General features: G+C 42.1%; 4 protein-coding genes across 5 annotated transcripts in view; 2 read left to right on the top strand and 2 right to left on the bottom strand.

Annotated features, from left to right (window-relative positions):
• The first annotated feature begins 52 nt into the window (after positions 1–52).
• Positions 53–3802, top strand: pld4 (phospholipase D family member 4). Of its 2 annotated transcripts, none has more exons than XM_084382104.1 (11): positions 53–139; positions 234–305; positions 408–568; positions 1504–1687; positions 1771–1891; positions 1989–2116; positions 2204–2404; positions 2520–2659; positions 2747–2912; positions 3008–3104; positions 3241–3802. In XM_084382104.1, the coding sequence occupies exons 2-11, from the start codon at positions 255–257 to the stop codon at positions 3441–3443; spliced, it is 1452 nt and encodes a 483-aa protein (XP_084238230.1). In that variant the 5' UTR covers positions 53–139; positions 234–254; the 3' UTR covers positions 3444–3802. The 2 variants fall into 2 exon arrangements, with proteins under 2 accessions (XP_084238230.1, XP_084238229.1); XM_084382103.1 differs by having other exon boundaries at positions 1768–1891.
• Positions 3803–4086: 284 nt separating this feature from the next.
• Positions 4087–6734, top strand: srp14 (signal recognition particle 14). The gene is made up of 5 exons (XM_084381798.1): positions 4087–4219; positions 5082–5154; positions 5264–5376; positions 5494–5526; positions 5664–6734. Exons 1-5 carry the CDS (start codon positions 4196–4198, stop codon positions 5751–5753), a joined length of 333 nt encoding a protein of 110 aa, XP_084237924.1. The 5' UTR covers positions 4087–4195; the 3' UTR covers positions 5754–6734.
• Positions 6735–6827: 93 nt separating this feature from the next.
• On the bottom strand, positions 6828–13906 carry xgb (x globin). The gene is made up of 5 exons (XM_084381797.1): positions 13566–13906; positions 11493–11600; positions 8776–8896; positions 8433–8513; positions 6828–7019 (listed from the first exon to the last, which is right to left on the bottom strand). The coding sequence occupies exons 1-5, from the start codon at positions 13739–13741 to the stop codon at positions 6900–6902; spliced, it is 606 nt and encodes a 201-aa protein (XP_084237923.1). The 5' UTR covers positions 13742–13906; the 3' UTR covers positions 6828–6899.
• A 1175-nt stretch (positions 13907–15081) lies between these two features.
• LOC311274018 (pleckstrin homology domain-containing family G member 3-like) overlaps positions 15082–22672 on the bottom strand; it is a 33732-nt gene continuing 26141 nt past the window's right edge. The window contains exons 10-18 of the mRNA XM_084381413.1: positions 22420–22512; positions 22070–22156; positions 21958–21988; positions 21635–21736; positions 21467–21503; positions 19884–20265; positions 19040–19150; positions 16594–18052; positions 15082–16478 (exon numbers count right to left, since the gene is read on the bottom strand). Of these exons, the coding sequence (XP_084237539.1) occupies positions 15850–16478; positions 16594–18052; positions 19040–19150; positions 19884–20265; positions 21467–21503; positions 21635–21736; positions 21958–21988; positions 22070–22156; positions 22420–22512 (2931 nt within the window). The 3' untranslated portion in view covers positions 15082–15849. The remainder of the gene's footprint in view (positions 16479–16593; positions 18053–19039; positions 19151–19883; positions 20266–21466; positions 21504–21634; positions 21737–21957; positions 21989–22069; positions 22157–22419; positions 22513–22672) is intronic.

The following is a 22672-nucleotide window of genomic DNA, read 5'->3' as shown; positions in this document are numbered from 1 at the left end:
CCTGAAATGAAAGTTAAAACAGGAAGTGTGGGTGAGTTATATTCAATAGCAGAGCTATCACTTCAGTTCTGTTTCGGGGGAAAGCCAGAGGGGAAGAAGCAAGTGTTTTGTGAGCTAAAAGTATCTTCAGCTGCTTCGTGTGAGTTGCTTTTGCTTTCAATACTTTGAAAAACAGACTTCTTTTGAGATTTAATCTGTAAACATTCTGAGTTTGGCTGCTTTTACTTTAATAGGAGGAGCAGCTGAAGGGAAAAATGACCTCTATTTACAGAAGTCTTCATGACAGTTATGTGTCAAACAAAGCGGTGAGACTTAATCACATATTTGCCGAGTTATTCACTGTTATTTTGTGTGACTCATCGTTCTTATTCTCTGTGTTGTTATTCTACCAAACTTCATGCTCTCAGAGAACGACCAGCTGTCTGACATTAGCTGTAGTTTTGGGCTGCCTGACGATCCTGGGGATCCTGCTTGCCATCGCCGTGCTCGAAAGACCACCGCCCCCCAAAGATCATGGGACACTTCCAGGGGAAGCTTGTGGGAGCGACTTCTCTACAGACCAGTGCAGGTAATGATCTCACTGTCTGTAAACACTGATGTGCCTGTCAAAGCCCACTAGGGATAGATAGGCTGGGAAGGTTTATCAGTTGTTATGGTGCAATAAAACTGAGCAGTTTGATGATGTAACTGTTGAAAATAAGTTGTTTTAAATAGTTGTGGTCACTTAAAGCAACACTATATAACTTTTTTTACCTAAAAATAACAGCTTCAAAATCATTTTGATGGTACAGTGTCTTGTTATAGGGTGAATGGTGTCTCTGTCTCAGCCACTCTGCCCCCCTATCACTTGTTTCTGCATTATGTAACTTCAGGGAGAGGGTAGGGTCACAGTGTTACATACATGTTTACTTAAAGATTTCAAGTTTTCAACACATAATGTTATGTGTTGTGTTATTTATCTATCTATCTATCTATCTATCTAAATTATTTAAATTATTTTTAGGATTTTTAGGCAGGTTTTGTTGTTGTTGTCTTTCATTCGGATTTTGAGGAATAAATCTTTTCTTCATTATAATGTTTTTATGTTAAATTCAACTTTTGTGGCATATCTTTTCTCATCCACCTGTCTTATACATTTGTAAGTTATTATTATTGCTGCAGATTGTGTTGAAAAAGAGACATTCAAAAAACACTACAGCAGAAGAGACAACATAGACAAAACACAACATACTTCAGATCCATCACTTAAGTTGGGAAAAAAATACAAACACATAATTTGCCTCCATGCTTGTGCATATAGGCTTACATTATAGATATTATAGATAACAAATAAATATGTTTAAATTGGCCGATTTATCAATATTGGACATTTTTGTCTTCTGATATTGGTATCGGCATCAGCCTGAAAAACTGACTATGAGTCCCACTCGACTCTGAATTATAACTTTCTCTAGTTCAGTTTGCAGAGAATTCCCTCAGCACATGTCTTTGTTTATCTCCTAGCATGGTCCTGGTGGAGAGCATCCCTCAGCATATGAAGTATAAAGCCAACGTAACATTTGGGCTCCCCCTGGAAAAAGCCTGGAAAGATCTCCTCTCCATGGCTACAGACCAAGTGGAGGTGTCCTCTTTCTACTGGACTTTAACTGGGGACGACATCAACATCAACTCTTCCTCAGACATACCTGTGAGTTATCAACTGAAATACTAAGAATCATGGATTTGTTGTTGTATTTGTGAAAAAGGCCTTTAAAGCTTTGTCCTCAGCAGGGCCAGGACATCCTGAGAGCACTTGAAGAGCTGCCCTCCAGGAACGTAACTGTCCGAGTGGTGACCAGTGTTCCCAGCGTTAGAACAAACTCCACAGATTTAGAGAACTTAAAACAGAAAGGTGACTCCCATGTTCATGTTCATGTTCTCCACATTCACTGCAGTGTGTTTTGACTTGCAATGCTACCTTCCTTTGTCTGATCTCCCTCTGCCTAAAGGAGTTCATGTGAGGAAGGTGAACTTTGGGCGCCTGACGAGGGGCGTCCTCCACAGCAAGTTCTGGATTGTTGACAAAAAACATGTGTTTATTGGAAGTGCCAACATGGACTGGAGGGCTCTTACGCAGGTATCACCAAACATCTACAGTTAAAGATGCTTATTTGTAAACATTAAAACTCTGCCTGACAGTTTTATAACTCTCTTCTGCCTGTAGGTGAAAGAACTGGGAGTGGTTGTGTACAACTGCTCCAGCCTGGCAAAGGACCTGCTTAAGATTTTCCAGTCCTACTGGGTGATGGGACAGTCCAACAGCTCCCTGCCACAACCCTGGCCTGCGAAGTATGACACTGACATCAACCAACATCACCCCCTGCTGGTGAAAACGGATAACGTCTCCAGCAAGCTTTACCTCACAGTGAGTTCCTACAGTTTTAGTTCCTGTTTACAGCAAAAAGGGCCGCTGTCCCTATTTCCAGAGAAGTTTGTGCGTTTTTGTGGGATTATCATTGTGTACTTGTGCTTCACCCCAGGGTTCTCCACCATCATTCTGCCCTCCATCGAGGACTCAGGACCTGGAGGCCATTCTCTCCAGCATCTCAGAGGCCCAACACTACCTTGATGTTGCCGTCATGGAGTACTTCCCCACCACACGCTTTGAATATCCACGAAGGTGAACCAGACCCCCACAAACAACACACATGAATCTATTTGCCTCTTTTTGCTTCATTTCTTCACTTTGGATGCTTTCATTCAACAGATACTGGCCAGTCATTGATGATGCCATTAGGACGGCTGCGTTCGAGACGAAGGTGAAGGTCCGGATGCTGATCAGCTGTGGGAAGGACTCGGATCCAGCCATGCTGCCCTTCCTTAAGTCTCTAGCTTCAATGGACAGCCCTGACCAGGGAATCAGCATCCAGATAGTAAGACACATGAAACATGAAATAAACGAATCCTCTGTAAACATGTATCTTCACCACTAAATGTTCTCTCTTTTGTTTCGCACATCTCTTTTTAGAAATTGTACATCGTGCCTGTGGGAAACCAGTCTCATATTCCATATTCCAGAGTCAACCACAATAAATACATGGTGACTGATAAAGTAGCCTACATCGGTGAGTATCTGCAGGATTATTATTTCCATTTATTATTGAGTTTAAACCTCCTTTAATTCTTGCGCATTCGCGTGTTGAGCAGTCAGTTTCCTGCATGTGAATTGGTTAATTATTGACCAGTCGTGTTGTTCCTCAGGTACTTCTAACTGGTCAGGGGACTACTTTACGACCACAGCTGGAGTGGGTCTGGTGATTTCCCAGCATGCCCCTCACTCTGTGTGGAAGACCGAAGCCCTGCAGAGCCAACTCAAGGCGGTCTTTGACAGAGACTGGAACTCAGAGTTCGCTGTGCACCTTGATGAGCTGGGGCATAACCCTGACTGTAAACTATCAAGATGACAGAGACCTTTTTATTTAAGTAACACATAAATGTATTTTATTACCAATAGCTCATAACAGTGATGTACGTTGCTGTTGTTATGGTATCTGTGTCAAAATCAGCAGTTTTGGTAGATTTTTTATGTCATGAATGTTAAAGACAAGATGAATTATATTCTTTAAAGTGAGGATAAAGTGGACATTTTTATAAAAATCAAACCCTGCCATCAAAAGTTTGAAGGAAACAAGCTGTCTCATCCTCAGTTGCTTCACTATATTAAGTAATGCACCTGTACGTATAAATGTTGTAATGTACAAATGTTTCTAAAAAATGCAACAGTTGAATACATGGTTACCGAATATACTGTATAATTATAATAAATATATCTTAACAGTACAATACAATTGGTTATTGCTTTTTGCCCATGGCCCACCATTATTTTTCAGCTTTTTCCCCAATGCAGCCAAATCCACTATCATTATCATGTTAGACGGTTATTTCAAGTCTCAGTATTTCTCAGTACATGTTTATTATTTTTAAGTTAGCTGTCTAAATCACTGGAAAGGATCAATAAAGTATTTATTGCTGCACAGCCGTCTGAACAGATCTCCACATGATATTTCCCTCCCTGACGCTAGAGGGCGCTGTGATTAGGTCGCTGTCCCCACAGTGCGGGCGCAGGGCGGGGCTCCGGCTTGTGTAGTACGTGTGCTTTACAGCAGTTAGCTTGCAGCCAGTAAGCTAACACTACAGCTGAGTTGACGTCGGAACCATGGTGCTGCTTGAAAATGACTCGGTAAGAACAACGCGCTCATTGTAAATAATATCATCTGTTGACTTAATTGATTTTGAACTAGAAATGGACACTGTCTGCTATAGCGGTCTCACAGCTAGCAAGCTAGCTACTAGCCTCAACGTTAGACAAGCTAGTCGTCAAACTGATTCATTAGCCAGCTTGCTAATGCTGGGCTCGAGCTAAGACTGGCTTTGCGTTTTTGACAAATAACATTACGTAACATAGATGAGCTTTTGTACTTTTCAGGATACTAAGAGTCATAAACTGCTTTTGTAACGTAAGAACTGATTTTTAAGTGGTCTTGTTTAATGCTACAGCTACAATTTAGTACATGGGCACTAATGCAGTCAAAATGCAGGCTGTAAGGTAGCGCTTGAGCTAGTAACTTAGTCGAAGACGGAGCTAACTTGAATTACTAGAAAGTAGGTAAACAATATGTTGTGGCTTTCTAATTTAATGTCTTGTATACTGTTCTTAAAAGTTACCTACCAGACCTTATAGTCTGCTCACTTATTAGTGTATTAGGCAGTGTAACAAACAGTTAGCTTATAGTAAAGCAGTTTAATATGAGGGACTGAAACATTTTACTCTTCCTGTTTATGAACGCCAACACAAACGTTCAAAATGAGAAAACGACTCTAACTCATCTGAACCCCACGAAGTTTTTTCTTTTGCAAGGGTGTTGTATAAAGATTGCATCAGTTTAGACTGGGTGTACCTATTGAATTTGAAGTCTGAGCCTGTGGGAAGTTTCTTTATGATACATCTGTTCTTTGTGCTGAGATCAACTATAGCCCCAAACATCACTGATCAATCAGAGAGGATTGATCAACTATAATCATGTCTTTGCTCTGTTGTCTAGTTCCTCACAGAGCTCACACGGCTGTTCCAGAAGTGCAGATCATCTGGCAGTGTTGTCATCACGCTAAAGAAATGTAAGTACCTCCTTCCTGAGTTTTGATAACTTTAACTCCAGCACAATCAGGAAGTAAAACCGTGAGTCACATCTAAGCAAGTAAAACGGTATGTGTTTCTTCTTTCCAGATGACGGGAGGACCAAGCCAATGCCCCGAAAGGGTCACGCGGAGTCCTTTGAACCAGCAGACAACAAATGTCTCATCAGAGCGTCTGATGGCAAGAAGAAAATTAGCACAGTGGTGAGCTTACTGTGTTTCATTTGTTTATTTCATGTTTGATATTCTTGATTGTTTTCTTCTCTTTTTTTGTTTGTATTTTTTTGCTGTTAATGCTGAATTCTTGTTTTTGAATTTCAGGTCAGCACCAAAGAAGTAATCAAGTTTCAGATGGTAGGTTGAGCTACTTTCAGTCTCAGTGTTGTTTGGAAGCCTTTTCCCCATTTTTGTGATTAGATCTTCTTGATGTTATTCTGTGTGTTTCTAAACATCATCTTCTGTTAATCATAAACCTAAACTTCTCTTTCCAGGCATATTCCAACCTCCTTAGAGCTCACATGGATGGACTAAAGAAGAAAGATAAGAAAAGCAAAAGCAAGAAAACCAAAGCCACCCAATGAGCAACAGACTCTTAAACATAACCATGGGTACCTAAACTGGCCTGTACTATCTGAGGGAATGGGAAAGACCTCCCCCTGGTCTGTCGCCCCCACCCGGCTTTCTCCCCGTTCACCCAAGGCCTCAGAATCACTGTTCATCCACCCGGTGACCGCTTTGATATTATGCCATTGTTTGCATGGAAACGTCTCATCCCTGGCTGATCAGTGCCATCGGTGATGTGGAACAGAAAAACCTGAGGATTTCTAACCACTCATACAGGACGAAGCAGGTCAACTTTATTGAATCTCCACCAGGAATCAGGTCATCAACAGCTGTGTCACATCTGGAACCCAATGATTAGTTGCCTTTCATACTATTTAATTGTTAGAGTCCCTATTTATGTTATATTTACGGCTAATCTGTGAGCTGTGCTGCCATGTTTTAATTTGACTGTGTCTGGAGAGGAATGTTTAATATTTCAATCATTGGAATTTTTTTTTTATAATTAGAAATCATTGAAATTACAGTTAAGTTGGCTGAAAATGCAGAACTAAATCGATTTTGATGTATTTTTAACCAACTTATCTGTATTAAATCTTTTTTTTTTAATGTTTTTAGTTAACCTTTTTTGAAGTACAATGAATATCATTTTGCCCTCTTGTCACAGTACCAAACCAAGCTGTCAAAGCTGGATGTCTTAAATCGTCAAACACCATAAAATATACTGTATGGCTGCAGGCAATGCGGTTAATTGAAATGTGAACAAGATGCCGTTTCTGACTGAGTTAAAAGGTGTCAATTTACTGAAAGGCAGTGAGTTTGAGTTATGAACACAGAGACAAAGTATCGGCTGCAATTCTAATGTCATTTCTGTTAACCACAACTACAAGCAGGTTTAACTACAGCCAGTATATTTCGTCAACCATTTGTATTGTCTCATCGTGCTCCTGAGTCCTGCAGCAGAATTTAAGTTCAGAAATAAAGTGCTTTGTTAAAAGTCACTATTTTTTTTTCTTCTTTTGTCCTTTGTGATAAAGTAGCAAACAATGACAGCGGTATACATGAGCGATGTACAAAAAGAGACAGTAAATACACTATATACATAAACGCATCTCTGTGCTGAATCGATAAAAACAGTCTGAGTGGTGGTCGACAGCAGAAGCGTCTCATAGTGCCGTGTTCCTCTTGTCCGGCCTTTCCTTCGGGGAGAGTGCTAGCTGGCGCTGGCGGTTGCTCTCCTCCAGATACCCCTGCTTCATGAGGGTGGTCACATACTGGAACAAGGTCTGAAACAGAACAAAACAAATTAATAACTTGCTATCTGATAGTGATCACATAAATTGAACTATTCAGATTTTTGTTTTCTAAACCTGGACCCTATACTGATGAGCAAATGGGCCCTATTTAATGTCATTTTTCTTGCTTATTATTGATTACCAATGATTTTCATGATTATTTCCATGAAATGTCTAGCCTATAAAAAGGTTTTTTTTTTAATTCTCAATTTCCCACAGCTCAATGTGATCATCTTCAAATTGCTTTTTTTGTCAAACAGTCCAAAAGACTCCTCATTTAATATCATAAAAACAGAGAAATCGTACATTGAAGAAGCTGGAATCAGCAAATGTTCTGCAAATTTTTGCTTGAAAAATCATTTCAGCCATTAATTGAATATCAAAATCGATGTTGCAGCTCTAGATATGAATTTTCAATCATACAAAGCTGGAGTGTGGGATATGGAATAGGAAAGAGCTCAGTGTTGTTTCATTTCATCCTTTTTATTGGGGACTGCTCAACACTGGTTAGTGAAACAAAATTGAGTTTTTAAAAATGGGCGTGGCACAAAGATTGAGTTGGCTCTTGACATGTGAAACAAAAGCCTGAGAGATGAGAAAAAATGTTCTTAATAAACAAACTTCAGGCCTAACAATTCATTTTGGTACACAATCTGTGAGAAATATAACATACATAATATACACATAGTTTTGGTTATGGGTTTTTTTTTAGTTTTGGATTTGGATGTGTTGTATTTTGGGGATTTTTGATAAATACTTGAGTCCTGTAACCCAAAGTGATGACACAGAAATAAAAAACAAACTATTTTGCACCACTAGAGGGCAGTGTAGGCCATTCATTGAAGCAGAATTGAAACCTTTCATTTAAACGTAGAACATTTTCTCCTTATTATTGAAATATGAGGTGAGGCTCAAAAGATGCTGTCTGTGGCACAGTGTTCATATAATTGCACATCAAAATGTATTTTCTTTAAAAAGGGGTTTTGCCACATGTAAATAATGTCTAAAAACCCACTTATTTTCTCCATTTCTAGACAGCTGTACACTAAAACTAAATTCACCGAAGAAAGAAGCAACAGCGGTATCCGAGCGTCTCTGTATCAATGACACCAGGGACCTTGAAGTGACATAACATGAAGTGACAGAGCGGTGCTCCATGTTCTCACTAGGCTCATGTATGGTTCAGTGAGATGTACGTTTCACATCAGTCAAGCTTGTGTTGCGCTGGTTTCCATCTTGACATGTTACACAACAGCTCTGACACAAACCGCCGAGCTGCTGCTGCTGCTGGTTGCACACATCAAGCCTATTTCACAAGGCGTTTACCCAGAACAAGTCGCTGTGAAGGTCCCTGATTAACACCCACAAAGGGAGACACACATGAGACACAGTGAGGCTCCTTACCTTCCATGCCTCCTCCAGCTCAGGCGTCCACCTCTCCTTCAGGATGGGCTGCACGGCACAGATGAATTCTGCACCGACGTACTGGAAAATAATTGTGTGAGACGGTTACTGTTTGTGCTTTTGTAACTAGGGCCATTATCCAGTTGTTGTGTCCCTTTATTGTTATTACATACAAGGGTAGGTGTGTGTGTGTGTGCTTGTCAGTTCATTCAGCTGTTGTGATTTTAAGGGTGTCAGTATAATGGAGAGCCTGATAAACAGTTTCACATGAAATCAGAATATGTGCACTCGTCTATACACAAAGCAGCATCACACAAACAGACTGGGATCACTGGGGTCTTACACTGTAGTACTTAGGTGGGGCGTTGTAATGATAATGGCTTTTTCCCAGCTCCAGAGCCAGAGCTTCCAGTCTCTCCAGCTGGTCCAGTCTAGCCACGCTTTTCTCGATGAAAGACATCACCCTGGAAAGGAAAAAAAACACGAGACTGATTATGAACCTCCCAGCCTGATTGATCCACCACTTAATCGTGAATTAGCAGCAGGCGACAGTCAGCTGATACTGTGGCGCTCTCCTGTGTTGAAAGGCTGCACGGTGACATTTCACAAACTCAAATGCCAAGAAAGATAAACACAAATGATTGCCTGTCTATCAGTCTAAGTCTCACTTGAGGTAAAAGCAACTGATTGCCCAATACTTAATTACCCCCCGAAAACATATTTTTCACTGTGCAAAACACCACAGGATCAATTTCCTTTGTCGCTTGCAGAGTGTGTGCGTGACAGTTTTGAAGATGAATATGGAACAAAGGGTGAGAGTTGGTTTAGCTCTCTGTTCTCTCTGTCTCGCAGTGGACATTTGTACTAATGTCCCCGGGTGTGTGTCTGAAGGGCCATTTGGCTGGGACGTGTAACAAATTTTGTCTGCGATGCCGCCACGGCCTCTGTACCTTCAGGTCCTCAGGCAGTAATTGGCTGCTTTGGCCTCGTGTGTAGAGGAACACAGAGAGGCCTAAAGCACCCTGGGAAACAACAGACAAGTGGCTGTGATGGATGCTACAAGCTCTGTCTGCAGCAGAGCAGTAAGCAACGCTGTAATTATATGACTACCTGAGGTGTTTTGCTCTGCACTTATCTTACAATATGTGTATTCCACTGTACCGTGTGTGCAACATGGCTTTACCGTGTATCATTGTTAAAGAAGCTTAAACGAAAGGCTGGGGAAAAAATCATGACCTTAAAAGATTAGTCCAATAATAAATATTGCCTGTAGCTAAAAGCCAGAGAAGTATCCATATAGTTTGTTTATGCAGAAAATACAATTAGGATTAAAATTGTAAATTGGAGTTAGTCTCACAATTAAAAAATCAGCCCACACAGTAGCATCAACACCTCCAGGATCAATGTCTTGCACGTAACAAGATCTACGTTTATACAATTACTATCGATAATATCGATAACTAACATCCCGTTTAAAAATGGATTCAAATTTCACATTTGGAATATGACAGGTTGTGTCTCGAGCTCATTTAATATGGCTGGAGGAGGGTGGGATGCACTGCACAAGCGCACCGAATGTGTATTAATCCGCATTTGAAAATAGTCCCCGAAAAAAAGCACAGCTTACTGCTAAAAAAAACTGGAGAAATTAAAAAAAAAATTGCATTCATGATTTAAGAGTCCACCAGCACAATACCAGTCTTTGAGAAAGTCATCCATTGACCCACTCTAGGGATCCCACTCGGCAACTAAAGAAAAGTCCAAATATATAAATAAAAGAGAGAGCTCGTCCTTACGCCATAATAATTAAGTCAAAGACAGACATGCACCTGAAGGCAAATACATTCCTCCAAATTATAATGTCAGGCTCCTGTGACATGTCTCCTTTAATAAAAGACAAAAACCTGTTCCAGACAAGCTGATATGACTTTTTATGGTTGTGTAGGTTAGCTAACATTAACTTCATTAAAGTCATTAACTTAACCCAATCTCTATATTCCAGTCTGACTTGACTTTTCCAATGAGGCAGCTGAAATAAAGCCTGTTAGAGCTAGGGCAAATGTTGGCTTGGATATTGTGGGTGAATGCGACCTGCCCCCCAGGAGGCAACGTTGAATTGATCCAGGCACAGGTGTGCCCAGCCACTCCTGTATGGCTTTAATTATTTCCCTCCAGAAGGGCAGAACCAGAGGGCAGGCCCACATAGATAAAGGTGCCTACCTGCCCAAACTATTTTCTAGTAAACAGATTTTATGAAGCCGGACAGGTGTAAAGTAATAACGTCGAAGTATCTTATAGTGTATAAATTTGCCTCTGGCTTCTCTTGTGAACCAGCCTGCACTGGAAATTATCTTTGCCCACAAGTCCTCGTATTATTTAGTTATGTTGGTATTATTGTTACTGTGAGTGTTATTGTTGTTGTCTTACTTTTTTTATGCTTTATTTGATCGCATCTATACTTGTATACTTGCTGTATACTTGCTCTTAAACGATGTTTAATGATAACTATTTGTATTGTTCTCTAAAGACATGATTTTTAGTAGAACATTTTTTAATTAATTAAAAAAAAAATTAAAAGCTGAATATTTGAGGTAATAACAGGCCGAGCCAATAATCAGTGGACAGTGTGTATACAGTTTATGCATACATGTAAATATATGTATGATTCACTTTTACTTGTACGTTTTATATTTTGATTATTGCCAGGTATTAACTTTTGATACTTAAGTGCATTTAATATCAGATACTTTAAGATTATTTGTATTTGGGACAAACAAGAGTAATATTTTAACACAGTATCTTTATTCTACTCCAGTATGACTTTTATGACTTTTTGCTGACAAAAGAAAATATATAAATACGTCAGCCTCGTCCTTTTGTGCATAGGAACAGGGACGGTCATCACTGTGACAGAAGCCGGTGAATTACTTTGAACACATTGTCCTTTTCCGGTGCTGGGTATCAATATGCTCTCCTGGCAGTACTGTACTGCCCTCTCATTGGCTGGTTTGTTTGGTTTTGTTCAGCATCATGTGGATGTGTCATGAGTTGGTGACTGACCGTAGGCCGTGTGCCCTGAGCTCCCGGCTGCTCCTCAACCTCTCCAGGTCCTCCACGTCTCGGAACAGGAAGAAGACGTCTTTGCATTCGGGATGGGTCTCAAACAACCTGTTACCAAGACAACGACAGTACACGCAGCCATCCGTGAGCCTCAGAGAGCCGTTCATGTAGAGCAGCCTGTCATATTCATTCTGAATTCCCCACCAAGATGACATAAAAAATGAAGAGTTTAGTGCAGCCCATCAACATTGTGAATAGAGATCTGATTGTGCCTTTCTGATCTCATTCCACTTCTTCATATCATCACTATCCTCTGCTCTGGGTTTTATACCCGAACAGCAGCAATCAGCAGCAGGCCACGGTGGATCTGTGAGGTTTTTTTAAACCACCTGGAGCTGTGATGAGCCGCCCTGCCCTGTCAAGACGCGGGGGACGGAGTCTCAGACTAATGGAGCCGCTGCTCCTGCTCGAGTCTTTTCCTTTTATCTGGTTTAACCTCAATCAGTTTCCTTAAGCATGCTGCCATCCAATCAGAGAGCCTCCCAGTCTCCAGCTGAGGTACCTGTGATTAGTCATGCTACCAGAATACACAGTGGCTTCCTCTCAATGTGAGTTCGCAATGAGATGCGAGGCTTATTGTAAGTCTCGGAGGGGAAATGAGAGGGGAAAAACAGGAGAATGATAGTGTCTTCATGTTTTAAATTGATTTAAACGGGGACTCTTAATTGCTCAGCAACACAGAGCGAGGCATTGAAAATAAATCAGGATTGAAAACAGTTGTGGGTGTGGCAGGCCCAACAGAAGCTTATTCCATTTTCTGTGCTCTCAGAGTCCTCTTGAATAAATGCAACAGATGCCTCTAACATAACATGTGCACCCTTTTGTAGATAGATAGATGAATAGAGGTGCAGGAAGAGGTGTTAGAGATGTGATGGCCGCTGCGCCACAGAAAAACAGGAAATTGGCTGCTGTTTATTCGTCCGTCAACAACACATCAAGAGCTGCTTATTTCTGACCCATTGTGCCTACTTGTTGTGGACGTTGGTGTGGATGCAAGCATGCGACACATATGCAGATAATGCAGCACTATACAGCTCACGTGGAATTTTAATTGCCGTTGGCACTCATGAATAAATCCCACAAGCACAGCAATCGCACTAAAAAAACGAGATTCCCATTCGCTGTTCTACTGTAACAATGGCTGTTCAGTGATGGGATACAAGCCCTGACAGCCTGGGGGCCCTGGGGTGGCCCTGACCCACAAGAGGTCTATGCATTTCCAGGCCAACACGTTAAGGTCAATCTCTTCAACCACTGAGGTCACCCTGGGGACACATGCCGTTAATTGGGCTGCTAGCCATGTTGCCTGGTCATCTTTTCAGTAGATCCAGCAGCTGCAGCCTGAATGTTGTTTTATTCCACCGCCAAAGGCCAAACATGGTTTTTCCCGGACGCTGGCCGTCATCATCATCATAATTGATAAAATGCATTTATTTTCCTGATGGCCTTAAATTGTATAGTGGACCTGGAGCTGTGTGTTATTATGTAATCTTGTCAAGATGTGATGTGAAGTGATAAGATGGGAGGAGGGGTGCTGTGCTCCGAGCTGTCAGTGGAAAGCTGTGGGTCAGGAGGCAGAGCAGGAAGAGGATGTGCTGGAGGTGGGTGAGGTGGAGGGATGCTGGATGTTCAGTTACTGGCTGTATGAAAAGGTCAGCGTCGCAATGTCTCGAAAGACTCTCTGCAGACCTCTCTGTCTTGGGCCAGGAGTCAACACTTGCTCCTTGCTGCCATTTTGTGTCCTGGGTTTCATTCGACTGCAATATTTAGGCAAACTACTGCTAAACAACTTGTTTTGCATCCACAGAATCATGTCCTGAAGCTTAAAAAACAATTTCAACATTTCTGCAGGGAATCACAGTATTTATAAAAGCTACTCAGTGTGACCTGATGACACTTAAAACAGTCCTTATCCTATGTTTTTACATTACCTCTACCCTTTCTAGGTGAAATATCTCTTTAATTAAGAGTTTTCTCACTGGAAAATGTACAGAACATGTTTGATCATCTTACCTGACAAACATAATAATCCCAACTTTGGCAATATCGTCCCGGATAACTTTCCACGACTCTTTAATCATCTGGATCTGATCCTCTGTGGGATGCGCAGCAGCAGCAGCAGCAGCATCCTCTGTGGTCCTCTCTCCAAACTCAGCTTTTGCCGCCAGACCTGATATTGCGCAGCCCATTCTTCATTAGAAACAAAAATAATACACGTTGATGTTTTTTTTTCTTTTCTTTTTGTCTTTTGCGGCGATCCAGGAGTGGGGAATAAACGAGGGTTATTTGATTTCGTGCCGGAGGAAATTTGTTGTTGCTGGCATGTGGTCCAAGTGCGCGACTCCTCCGATTGCGTTTTTGAACTCCACTCCTGTGGCTGGTGTCACGAATCAGAGTCAAGTCAAGTCAGTACGCAGACAGACAGGATGCAAGAGCTGGTCATTGGTACAAAAATAAAAACCCTAGCTGATGAGGACATACTAAGCAGGGATTATGCTTTTAAGTTGAAGGATTGCCACGTGGACTTCCGGTGTGTATTTGTGGCTCACTTGACGCAGCTTGAGAGGGCAAGGACGGTCCAAGAGCAACCTGAGGCGCCGAGGATGGTCCTTTTAAATCAAATGAAGCTCATAGAAATTAATAATAATAATAATAATAATAATAATAATAATAATAATAGCTAAAACAACCATTCCCCCCATTACTTCTGACCTGAATCAAACCGAATTATGTACAAAAGTAAGAAATGTTAAAGAAAAGAGCATAACACAATGTTATTAACCAAGTGAGGACATTTTTAAAGGTGCAATATGTAAGAATTTTAGTTGCAACCATTCAAATATTAAAACCATCATCAGTATGTGAAGAAATGCAACTACACCTATGGCAATGTCAATATGGTACTAAACCTATGGCGTGTGAAAATGTTAATGTATCTGGTCGGCAGCGACATAAACTGCCCGAGTTATTTCCAGGCAAAGGGTTTTTTATTTTTGTTCCATTGTTTATTCGAATGTTATTTTTGGTCACAGATGCTTTAACAACTTCAGACCATCAGGTTCTCACAGGTCTTTGAATGTTTGTGAATTTGATGCGGGAAATCGAAAGTTTTTGAGAATAGACGAGAAATAAACATAGGTTATTAAATTGTTTGAATTTATACTACATTCTGCTGTCTGCACGTGTCTGGCACTTTTCTGCCATCACTGTAACACAGCACACACATTAAAGCCTCTCTCTTTTTAATTGTTGTCTTTGAGCATCCGTATAACCTGCTCGTTCTCATCATAAAAACTCTGTGTTGCAACATTAATTAACCTTGATCTGTGTCTCAAACTATACTGTGTTGGGTCCATGAATTTGAGGGAATTGGGCCTGGAAAGTCCTTAAATTGGATGTTTGAGAAGGTATGGGAGCCCTGGACAATGTCATATCATCCTTAGTTTAGTGTGGCCGCTTGGCCACAGAACAGATGAATATACTGTACAGCATTTGAGATGCATGATAGGGTAAAGAGGAGACCAATACGGACACTTAACCATTTCTGTTTTTATTGAAAATATGGGAAACTTCAAGTATGAAACAATATATTTTCTGGAATGGAAAAGTAAAAAGGGTCGCTACTTGTCAGTATTTACATGAGGCCAATCTCTCCCAAATATACAGCTTCATAAATAACATTAAAGAAAATATACAACTTGCCGAGAAAAATAAAGCTCCAGTGATACAGTATGTGAAAACAGTTTAAGAAGCAGCGACCGTAGACGTGGAACCAAATTATTGCTGTGACCACAAGCATTAAAAGTCAACAAATGTTAAAAGGAAACCCTCTTTGGTGCACGCTCAGAGACTTCTCTCTTGTCAATGAGACTTTAGCTCCTTTTTGCTTTCCCCTGAAACTCCAGCTGACAGCTTACATGGTTAAATGATAATAAAGTGAGTACAGCAAGAACCACCACCTGAGGGAGGGAACCAAGTAGGTGCATATAATCATAAAGTAGAACCTAATCTTCAGTTGATACAGAGAACTACATACATATTTTTACATAAACGTGTATCTTACAGTGCAGAAAAATACCAAATGTACAAATGAATACAACTTTTCAAAAGCAATATGCTGTCCCCCCGTGACCCTCACCAACAACCTGTGACATCCCTTTCATGGTGTAACTGTGTCATTCTGTTAAAAACAATGTGCAGGCAACAAGTTGCATTCTTTTGAGGGTAAAACAGAAAATGGGAGGTAACTGGCAGATGTTTCCATGTGATAGTCCCTGATAATAAAAATGTACATGCTTCATGAGCTCGTGCTTAAGCTCTGGAACTTCTCCCGTAAGCTTTTCACGAGATTACTTTCTGTCATCTTCAGAGAAGTAGACTTTGCAGCACAGTCTGAGCCCTCCTGGAAAACTTTGTCCTCGTCTTGTAGTTTGCTAGTTTCTCTTGTTATCAGAGACACCTGACTGCCTGTGTAGAAGGTCCTCACAGGTTCCTGAAGGTTCTGCACCTCATGGAGGGATAGAGACCCAAGCATGTGGTCCAAGGAGCTCCACCTGCACAGCAGGGGCTGTAGTCGGGTCTGAGTTTCTGGCCAGTCCTTGTCCGTTTCAGACTGTGTCGTAGGAGAGTCTGCCAGAGCTTTGTGAAGGTCAGAGGAGCTATTATACTTGTGAGAGCAGCCGTTACACCTGTTTGCACAGCACTCCAGCGTCCCGTTTGGGACTGTGCAGCTCAGGGAACGGGAGGTGTATTTGGTGCGTAGCTCCTGTACATCAGGCCAGTGGAAAGTGTCTGACTGTGGGCTTTGTGGACAGGTGAGGGTGCTCTGGGAGCTGGCTCCAGAGCTGGGGGTCTGGACTGGGCTTGGAGAACGCTCCTCATGGATGACTGTCTGTTCGTTCAAGGGCAATCTCAGGTTGGGTTTACCTGCATACATACACAGAAAACAGACAAAACATTGCAACAAATGCTTCTGAGTTTTCTGAAAAAAGGTAGGCTACTGCAAAAGAAAGCAACATTGCATCATTTGCATCCTATTTACCCTTTTTCCTCTGTTGCGTGTTCTCCTCCTGGACAGGTGGCATGTTCTTGAAGCCCTGTTGGTTTGCTGTTTCTCGGTTCCTCTGCCAGGCTAGGGGTCTGTTATTTTTGATGCGCTGACTATACTGACGTGCCAGCTGGAACACCTTGTTTTTCATCTTTCCCATGTCTTGCAGAATCTGGTCCTCCTCCATACTTGCTCGGAAGTTAATAATCTTGGGTAGATGTGCGTTGCTGAAATGGTTCTTCTCTGGAGACGTGGGGGTCTTAGAGTCCTGACTGGATCCCCCCTCCACTGCTGGAATGGTTGTGGTTGGTGATGAGATGGAGGAACCATCTGAGGTGTTGTTCGTCTCAGAGTCTTTAACAGTTTGAGTCGTTTGCTCACTGATATTAACATCCAAAGTGTCTGAGCTGATATCCTGTATCGCTTCTAATCTTGAGTCATTAAGCTTCCCCTCTGCAGTCTGCTGGACCTCCTGGCTCTCCTCTTCCATTTCCATGTCTTGCCAAACCTTAAGCATGTCTGCTGAGGGTCTGAACTCTTCTTCTGTAGCAGAGGCTTCCAAGAGGCTCTTCGATCTCGCCTTGGCTTCCACCGGTCTCTGGGGTTCCGTTTTGTGATGAGCATCAGTGTTTCGACTCTTTTCTAAGCCAGGAAGGTCAAACACAGCCCAGGATGTGGGCCGGTTCCGAGAGAGGCCTTTCCTGTGGACCGAGACAGCCTGCTCCTGAGGACCACTGTTGAGTTGTCGGCTCAGGTGCCGGACCAGACCAGCTGGGATATAAGAGAGACTTTCTCTGCGCTTGATGCTGAAGTTAGCATCCTGGTCCTCTGCATGCTCGTAGTATCTTCTGATCTTGTGGATGAGGAGGCGATCTTGTTTGGACAGAGTGGACCTGCGTTCCCCTTCAATGAGAGCGCTCAGTGTAGGTTCATTAGCAGGCGTTGAGAGGTTCGCTGAGGTCACCTGCGGCTCTGGGGAAGAACTGACCAACATTTGGCCCTGTTTCTCCAAGTCCATGCAAGCTGAGGGGCTTTTAAAGACGTCATTATCTATGGAGGGTGAGGGGCAGGCGACAGAACCCAAGTCCTCGGAAACCAGACTGCTCCGTCTGGACAGGCTGCTGATGAAGCGCTCAGCTATCACACTCGCCTGGTCCAATACAGAGGAAGGTAGGATGCTTTTACTGCCTGAAAGGACCTCCTCTTCCTCCTCCGAGAACTCCCCATTTGTCAGTACACTCGTCTCCTCCACTAGGAGACCAGAGGAATCACTCTCCCCTTCTTCTTCTTCTCCAGTTTCTCTTGAGGTATCCAGAGGTTCTGGTGTGTCGTCTTCTTGTTGCACAGGGGAGATGGGTGGCTCGGAGCATCGGGTGTCATCCCCCTCCAGTTGATCGCTCTTCTTTTTGAGTTGGGGGACACAGTCTGGAGGGCACAGCTCCTCCTCATTGACCTGAAACATGACAGCAGTGTAGCAAAGTGGGATGTAATGAGTAAAAGGGATATTACAATGTCAAGCATCCTCCATCCACCATTGCCTTAATGGACCTTTTGAAAGTCAACTAGGCAGTTTAATTTAAAGCATTCACAGTTTATGACGCATGGCTTTTATTTCATGAGTGCTCCAGTTTTATTACACTGACCTATTTCTGTATAAAATATCAAAGTGTGGTATAAACTAAGGCGACATTGTACATTTGCAGCTTGCCTGCTAACGACTTCCCTTAGCGAGTAAAACGGTGAACATCACCCTGTCAGCTGCACTAACAGTGTGCATAGTGCTGATGTCACCCTAGTTGGCCATTATCTAAATCTGTTTCCAGGTGGTGCCTGCTCTTTTGGAGTGCCTGCAATTGCAAAAAACTGCAGCTTGAAGCTGTGTGGTGGAGATAAGGTTAGAGAGAATAACAAGCAGCACTCTCACAGGAGCTGTTTCGCAAAGTTACCATGAGAATCAGGTGGGGACAGCACCTGGCTCCGAAATCAATGTTGCCTTTCTCAGTGGGAGTGCTGACCACAGAACAGCAGTTTGTGTTTGTGTGTGTTTGTGTGTGTGTGTGTGTGTGTGCATGTGTGCGTGTGAGGCATTTTAATTTCAAGGCAATAATACAGCTCCAGGCATGATTCAAAATTGGCCTCAGAGAAATTCTGTGCTCATGGCAAAGGGCACCTATTACAGTAGATAGGAACCTACATAAAATAAATGTAGCATTGAGTACATTGGCTATCTAATTAGAACAAATGCACAGAAAAGGGTGTCATTCAAACTGTACAATGGTTAAAAAATAGGCTCAACAACAAACTAAGTGATATTAAGGGCATGAGGTTAGGTAGACATTCTTTGACACAGTGAATAAATGTTATACTGTATGTGGCCTCGGACATGAGTGTGGAAATGAATGGATGCGAGCATCAATGTGTTCAAAGCTTTATTGAGTACCTGTGTCGTAAGAGTTTGTTTCACATCCACATGTTTTTCCTCCTGGCTGTGAGTTTCTACCTCCTCTGCCTGTGTTGTTTTCAGTTCAGCCGGATCTCCGTTCTGATCATCCTGAAAGAGCGAAACGCAAGAGTTTGTACTCTAAATTGTCCCACAGACGCTGAGGAGGCATGAAGCAGAAGAATCTGTCACAGTGAACAAACACTCACACAGTCTTCCAGTTCAAATGACATTAATCTATATTCATAAAACAATACTGGTAGAACAATTAACCTTGACAAAAGGTTATTGACAAAAGGAAATACGATTATCAAAGCGCAAAGCTCTTGCTATTATAATGATAATTTTACTAGATGGCTGCATTAACCTTTGAAGTCAAACAACATTTAACAGGGCACATTAAGCCCCTGGTTCGAATGCAAATGCAGGCATGGTTTCAACAGCGTAAGCTTCAACATCAATCATGTCCCACAGTTACGAAAAACACACTCACAGATGAGGAAAACATGCAATCATGCACAGTGGGATCACCTTCAACCCCCAAAACAAAGCAATGCAGGCAAACACATGCACCAAGTCTGACTTTAAAGTTGTTTTAGAGTTGGCTGAAAGTGGTCTGGAAAAACTTCAGTCAATGCAGACTTCAATAGCATGAATTCAACCTGAGGCATTCAATGTGCACAGTGCAAACGGTAGAAGGTGTTAGTTGGTTCTATTTATGAAATTAGAAAAAAAAAAGAGGGATAGACGAGAGCCAGCGTGGGAGAAAGAGTGGCAGAGAGTATTGGAAAGCTTGCGGAATGGAGCAGGAAATGGGGAACCCGTGGGTGGCAGAAACCCTCACCGTTGTGAAGTGAGTAGAAAGCAAAGCCCTGGCTTTATAGTGCCAGCAGGAGATGGCTGCCAGCACTGAGCTGGCAAAGTCGGCTACCTGGTCGTCTCCCATCAGTACATCTTCCTTGTAACTCTCCCCCTCCTCCTCATCCTCCTCCTCTTTTGCCTCCTCCAGCTCCAGTCCCCCCTCACTGGGTGAAGAGCCCAGTTTTAGGTCACTGTCAGGAGGACTTAGCTGCTCCAGAGAGTCCCTTCTGGGAATTAGATCGTCCACACATGGCCTCTCAGCCTGGGGCTCGCCTAGACTGGAAGTCAGCGTACTGACACTAGTGGCTGGCTGAAGGGAGCACCTCTCCCCCAGCAGTGCACCCTCACTGTCTGCATGCTGTAGCGTGAAGTCATAGACATGTGGTTTGTTATTGCAAGGCCAGTGCTAGAGCCATGTTGTGATTGCAAGGCTGTAAATGGGATGAAATCACCATAAAGCTGCTTGAGCTTTGGGTGAGATATGATTTAAGTCAAAGTATGTTCTGGGAAGATTAGGTTTGCACTTTCCCTTTTTTGGGTTCGAGTTCTTTTGCAATTATAACAGAAAACTTTGAACTGCCGAGTGAAAACTGGATAAATCATATCTCACCAGTGCACACTGACCTAAAAAAAGTACTTTCATATGACAGAATGAAAAAGCCAATCAAGGTTTAATAAAAGACTACAGACGCTTACCTTCAAAACAGCTGTGTGGAGAACAAACATAAAGAGGAGGAGGAGAGATAAACAAATGAGAACGTCAATAAGGCTGAAAAAAGCAAGCTCCAGTCAAATATTACATGGCAAAACAACCGAATTACCACATGCATCTCATAATTATGGTCGCGACACAATCTCTGCCTCCATAAGCAGAGACTGGGGGAGGCAGTAGTTAGTCTGGGCCAGACTTAAGGGAGGCCTTGTGATTAGATAAATACCAATTAGAAACATCTTCCTCTCAGAGGCTCAAACTGGACATGATGCAATTAGCCAGGATGTGATGACCTACTCCCTCACCGAGATGGGAAGGTTGACACGAAAATTGCTTCTTCATTACATTGGTTCGAAAAATTGATCTGGACTGGGAGCAAAGGCGAACTGGGGACAAGAATACAGAGGTTTTCTCTTTCATAATGGCCAATTAGAATAGATCAGAGCAGGAAGAAGCGCAGATCTGAAGGCGAGGCTGAATTTGACTATTGAAAAGAGCTTGCCTATGACAAAGCCTTTGACCGATGTGGCATATAATTAAATTCATTATGTCTTTTGATCTGTTTTGCAGGTGTCTTTGAAGAAGAACAAAGCACAGGAGCCACTGAGATGTGGACAGCTCTTACTCAAAAGACCCTAAATAATGTCAGTAGGGGTGCTGTGAGGCTGCTGGGCCACATCTCTCAGAATTTGGACCAACATTTTCACAAATCTTCCTTTCTGGCTGTCAAAACCTTACTGATCATACACTGATGTAAACAAACAGGAACATTCTATAAGAACATCATTAATAAATGGCAATTTTACAGTTAATCAACCATTTACTAATGATGAATAAATAACCCTAAACTGTACCAACCTTTTGTGCTCCTTATGATTTGTTTTGCAGGCTCTGAAAAGACAGAATTGAAAAATATATAACTTACTCATGGTGTAAGTAACAATTGATCATCGGCAATATTTTTCAATTATTGATATTTCAGGTACATAATAGATAGATTGATGGAGAAAGGGGTCTTGAACCTGATCTCCTTCTCCCGTTTCGCCCTCCAAGATGGAAGTCGTCGGTATTGTAGCACTCTGCTTTCTTGAGCCTCTCAGGACTGTAGTGGTACTTCCCTGGATCTGAGCAGCAGAAGGATCCGTCATTACACTCAGAGCCGCAATTACAAAAACAATTTTCTCCACATAGATAGATGGATTATGGGCTACGTCTTTCCTGGTAAATTAAACAGCCATCCATATTTTCCACTGAAAATTAACTACCCTCATCTTTTGTGAGCAGCACAGGCTTTGTGAGCATCTTTGGTTGCTGTGGAAACAGTCGCTCTATTTGTAACACTTACAGTTGGAATTGTCCAGGATGGCCTCTTTTGCCTTTGAAGAACAAAAAGACAGCGTGTTGAAATAGGATTTTGAGAAGCCGAGAAAAGAGAAGTGAAGAACGATGCTGTTTACCTTCTGTGGGACGATGGTGTTGTGGTTCTCAAGGATGAGCCTCTTAATGTGCTGGGCCCAGAGACGCTTCTCTTCTACCGACTTGGCCTGGAACAACAAGTACTTGTCGTTTAGAAGGAGTCATTGACATTAATAAAGATATGCCATATAAACTCATGCATACGGGAATAGAGACATGGTAGAGTGGCTCTTAAGTGTGTGAGAAAACACAGAAAATAGGTTATTAGAAAAAAAGAAGAATCAAATACTTGTATTTTCCTCAGTAATGTTATTAAGACCTAAAGAGTACAGAACATAGTATAGCAATATAAGGTGTTGAAAAGGTCACAGTCAACGGTGTTCATATTTACCTGCACTGTATGGGGTTGCTTGGGGTGCTTGAAATGGATGACACTGAAGAGCAGGGGATCTTTTGCGCTGTCAAGTAGCATCAGAGTGGAGCACTGCAACCACAATGAATGTAGTGATGTAGCTGTAGCTTCACCCAGTTCAGTTTTTTACCTGTTTCATTTAACTGGAAATAGCATCTTATTCCCTTTTCTATTATACACCAACATCCTCAGTCTCCTCCCCCTCCCCCTCCTCTTCATCCTTTAACCATTA

This window comes from Pagrus pagrus, assembly GCF_965226575.1.
Source record: "Pagrus pagrus genome assembly, chromosome: 18".
Taxonomy (NCBI): domain Eukaryota; kingdom Metazoa; phylum Chordata; class Actinopteri; order Spariformes; family Sparidae; genus Pagrus; species Pagrus pagrus.
The sequence above is the reverse complement of the archived record's forward strand: the minus strand, read 5'-3'. Positions and strand labels throughout refer to the sequence as shown.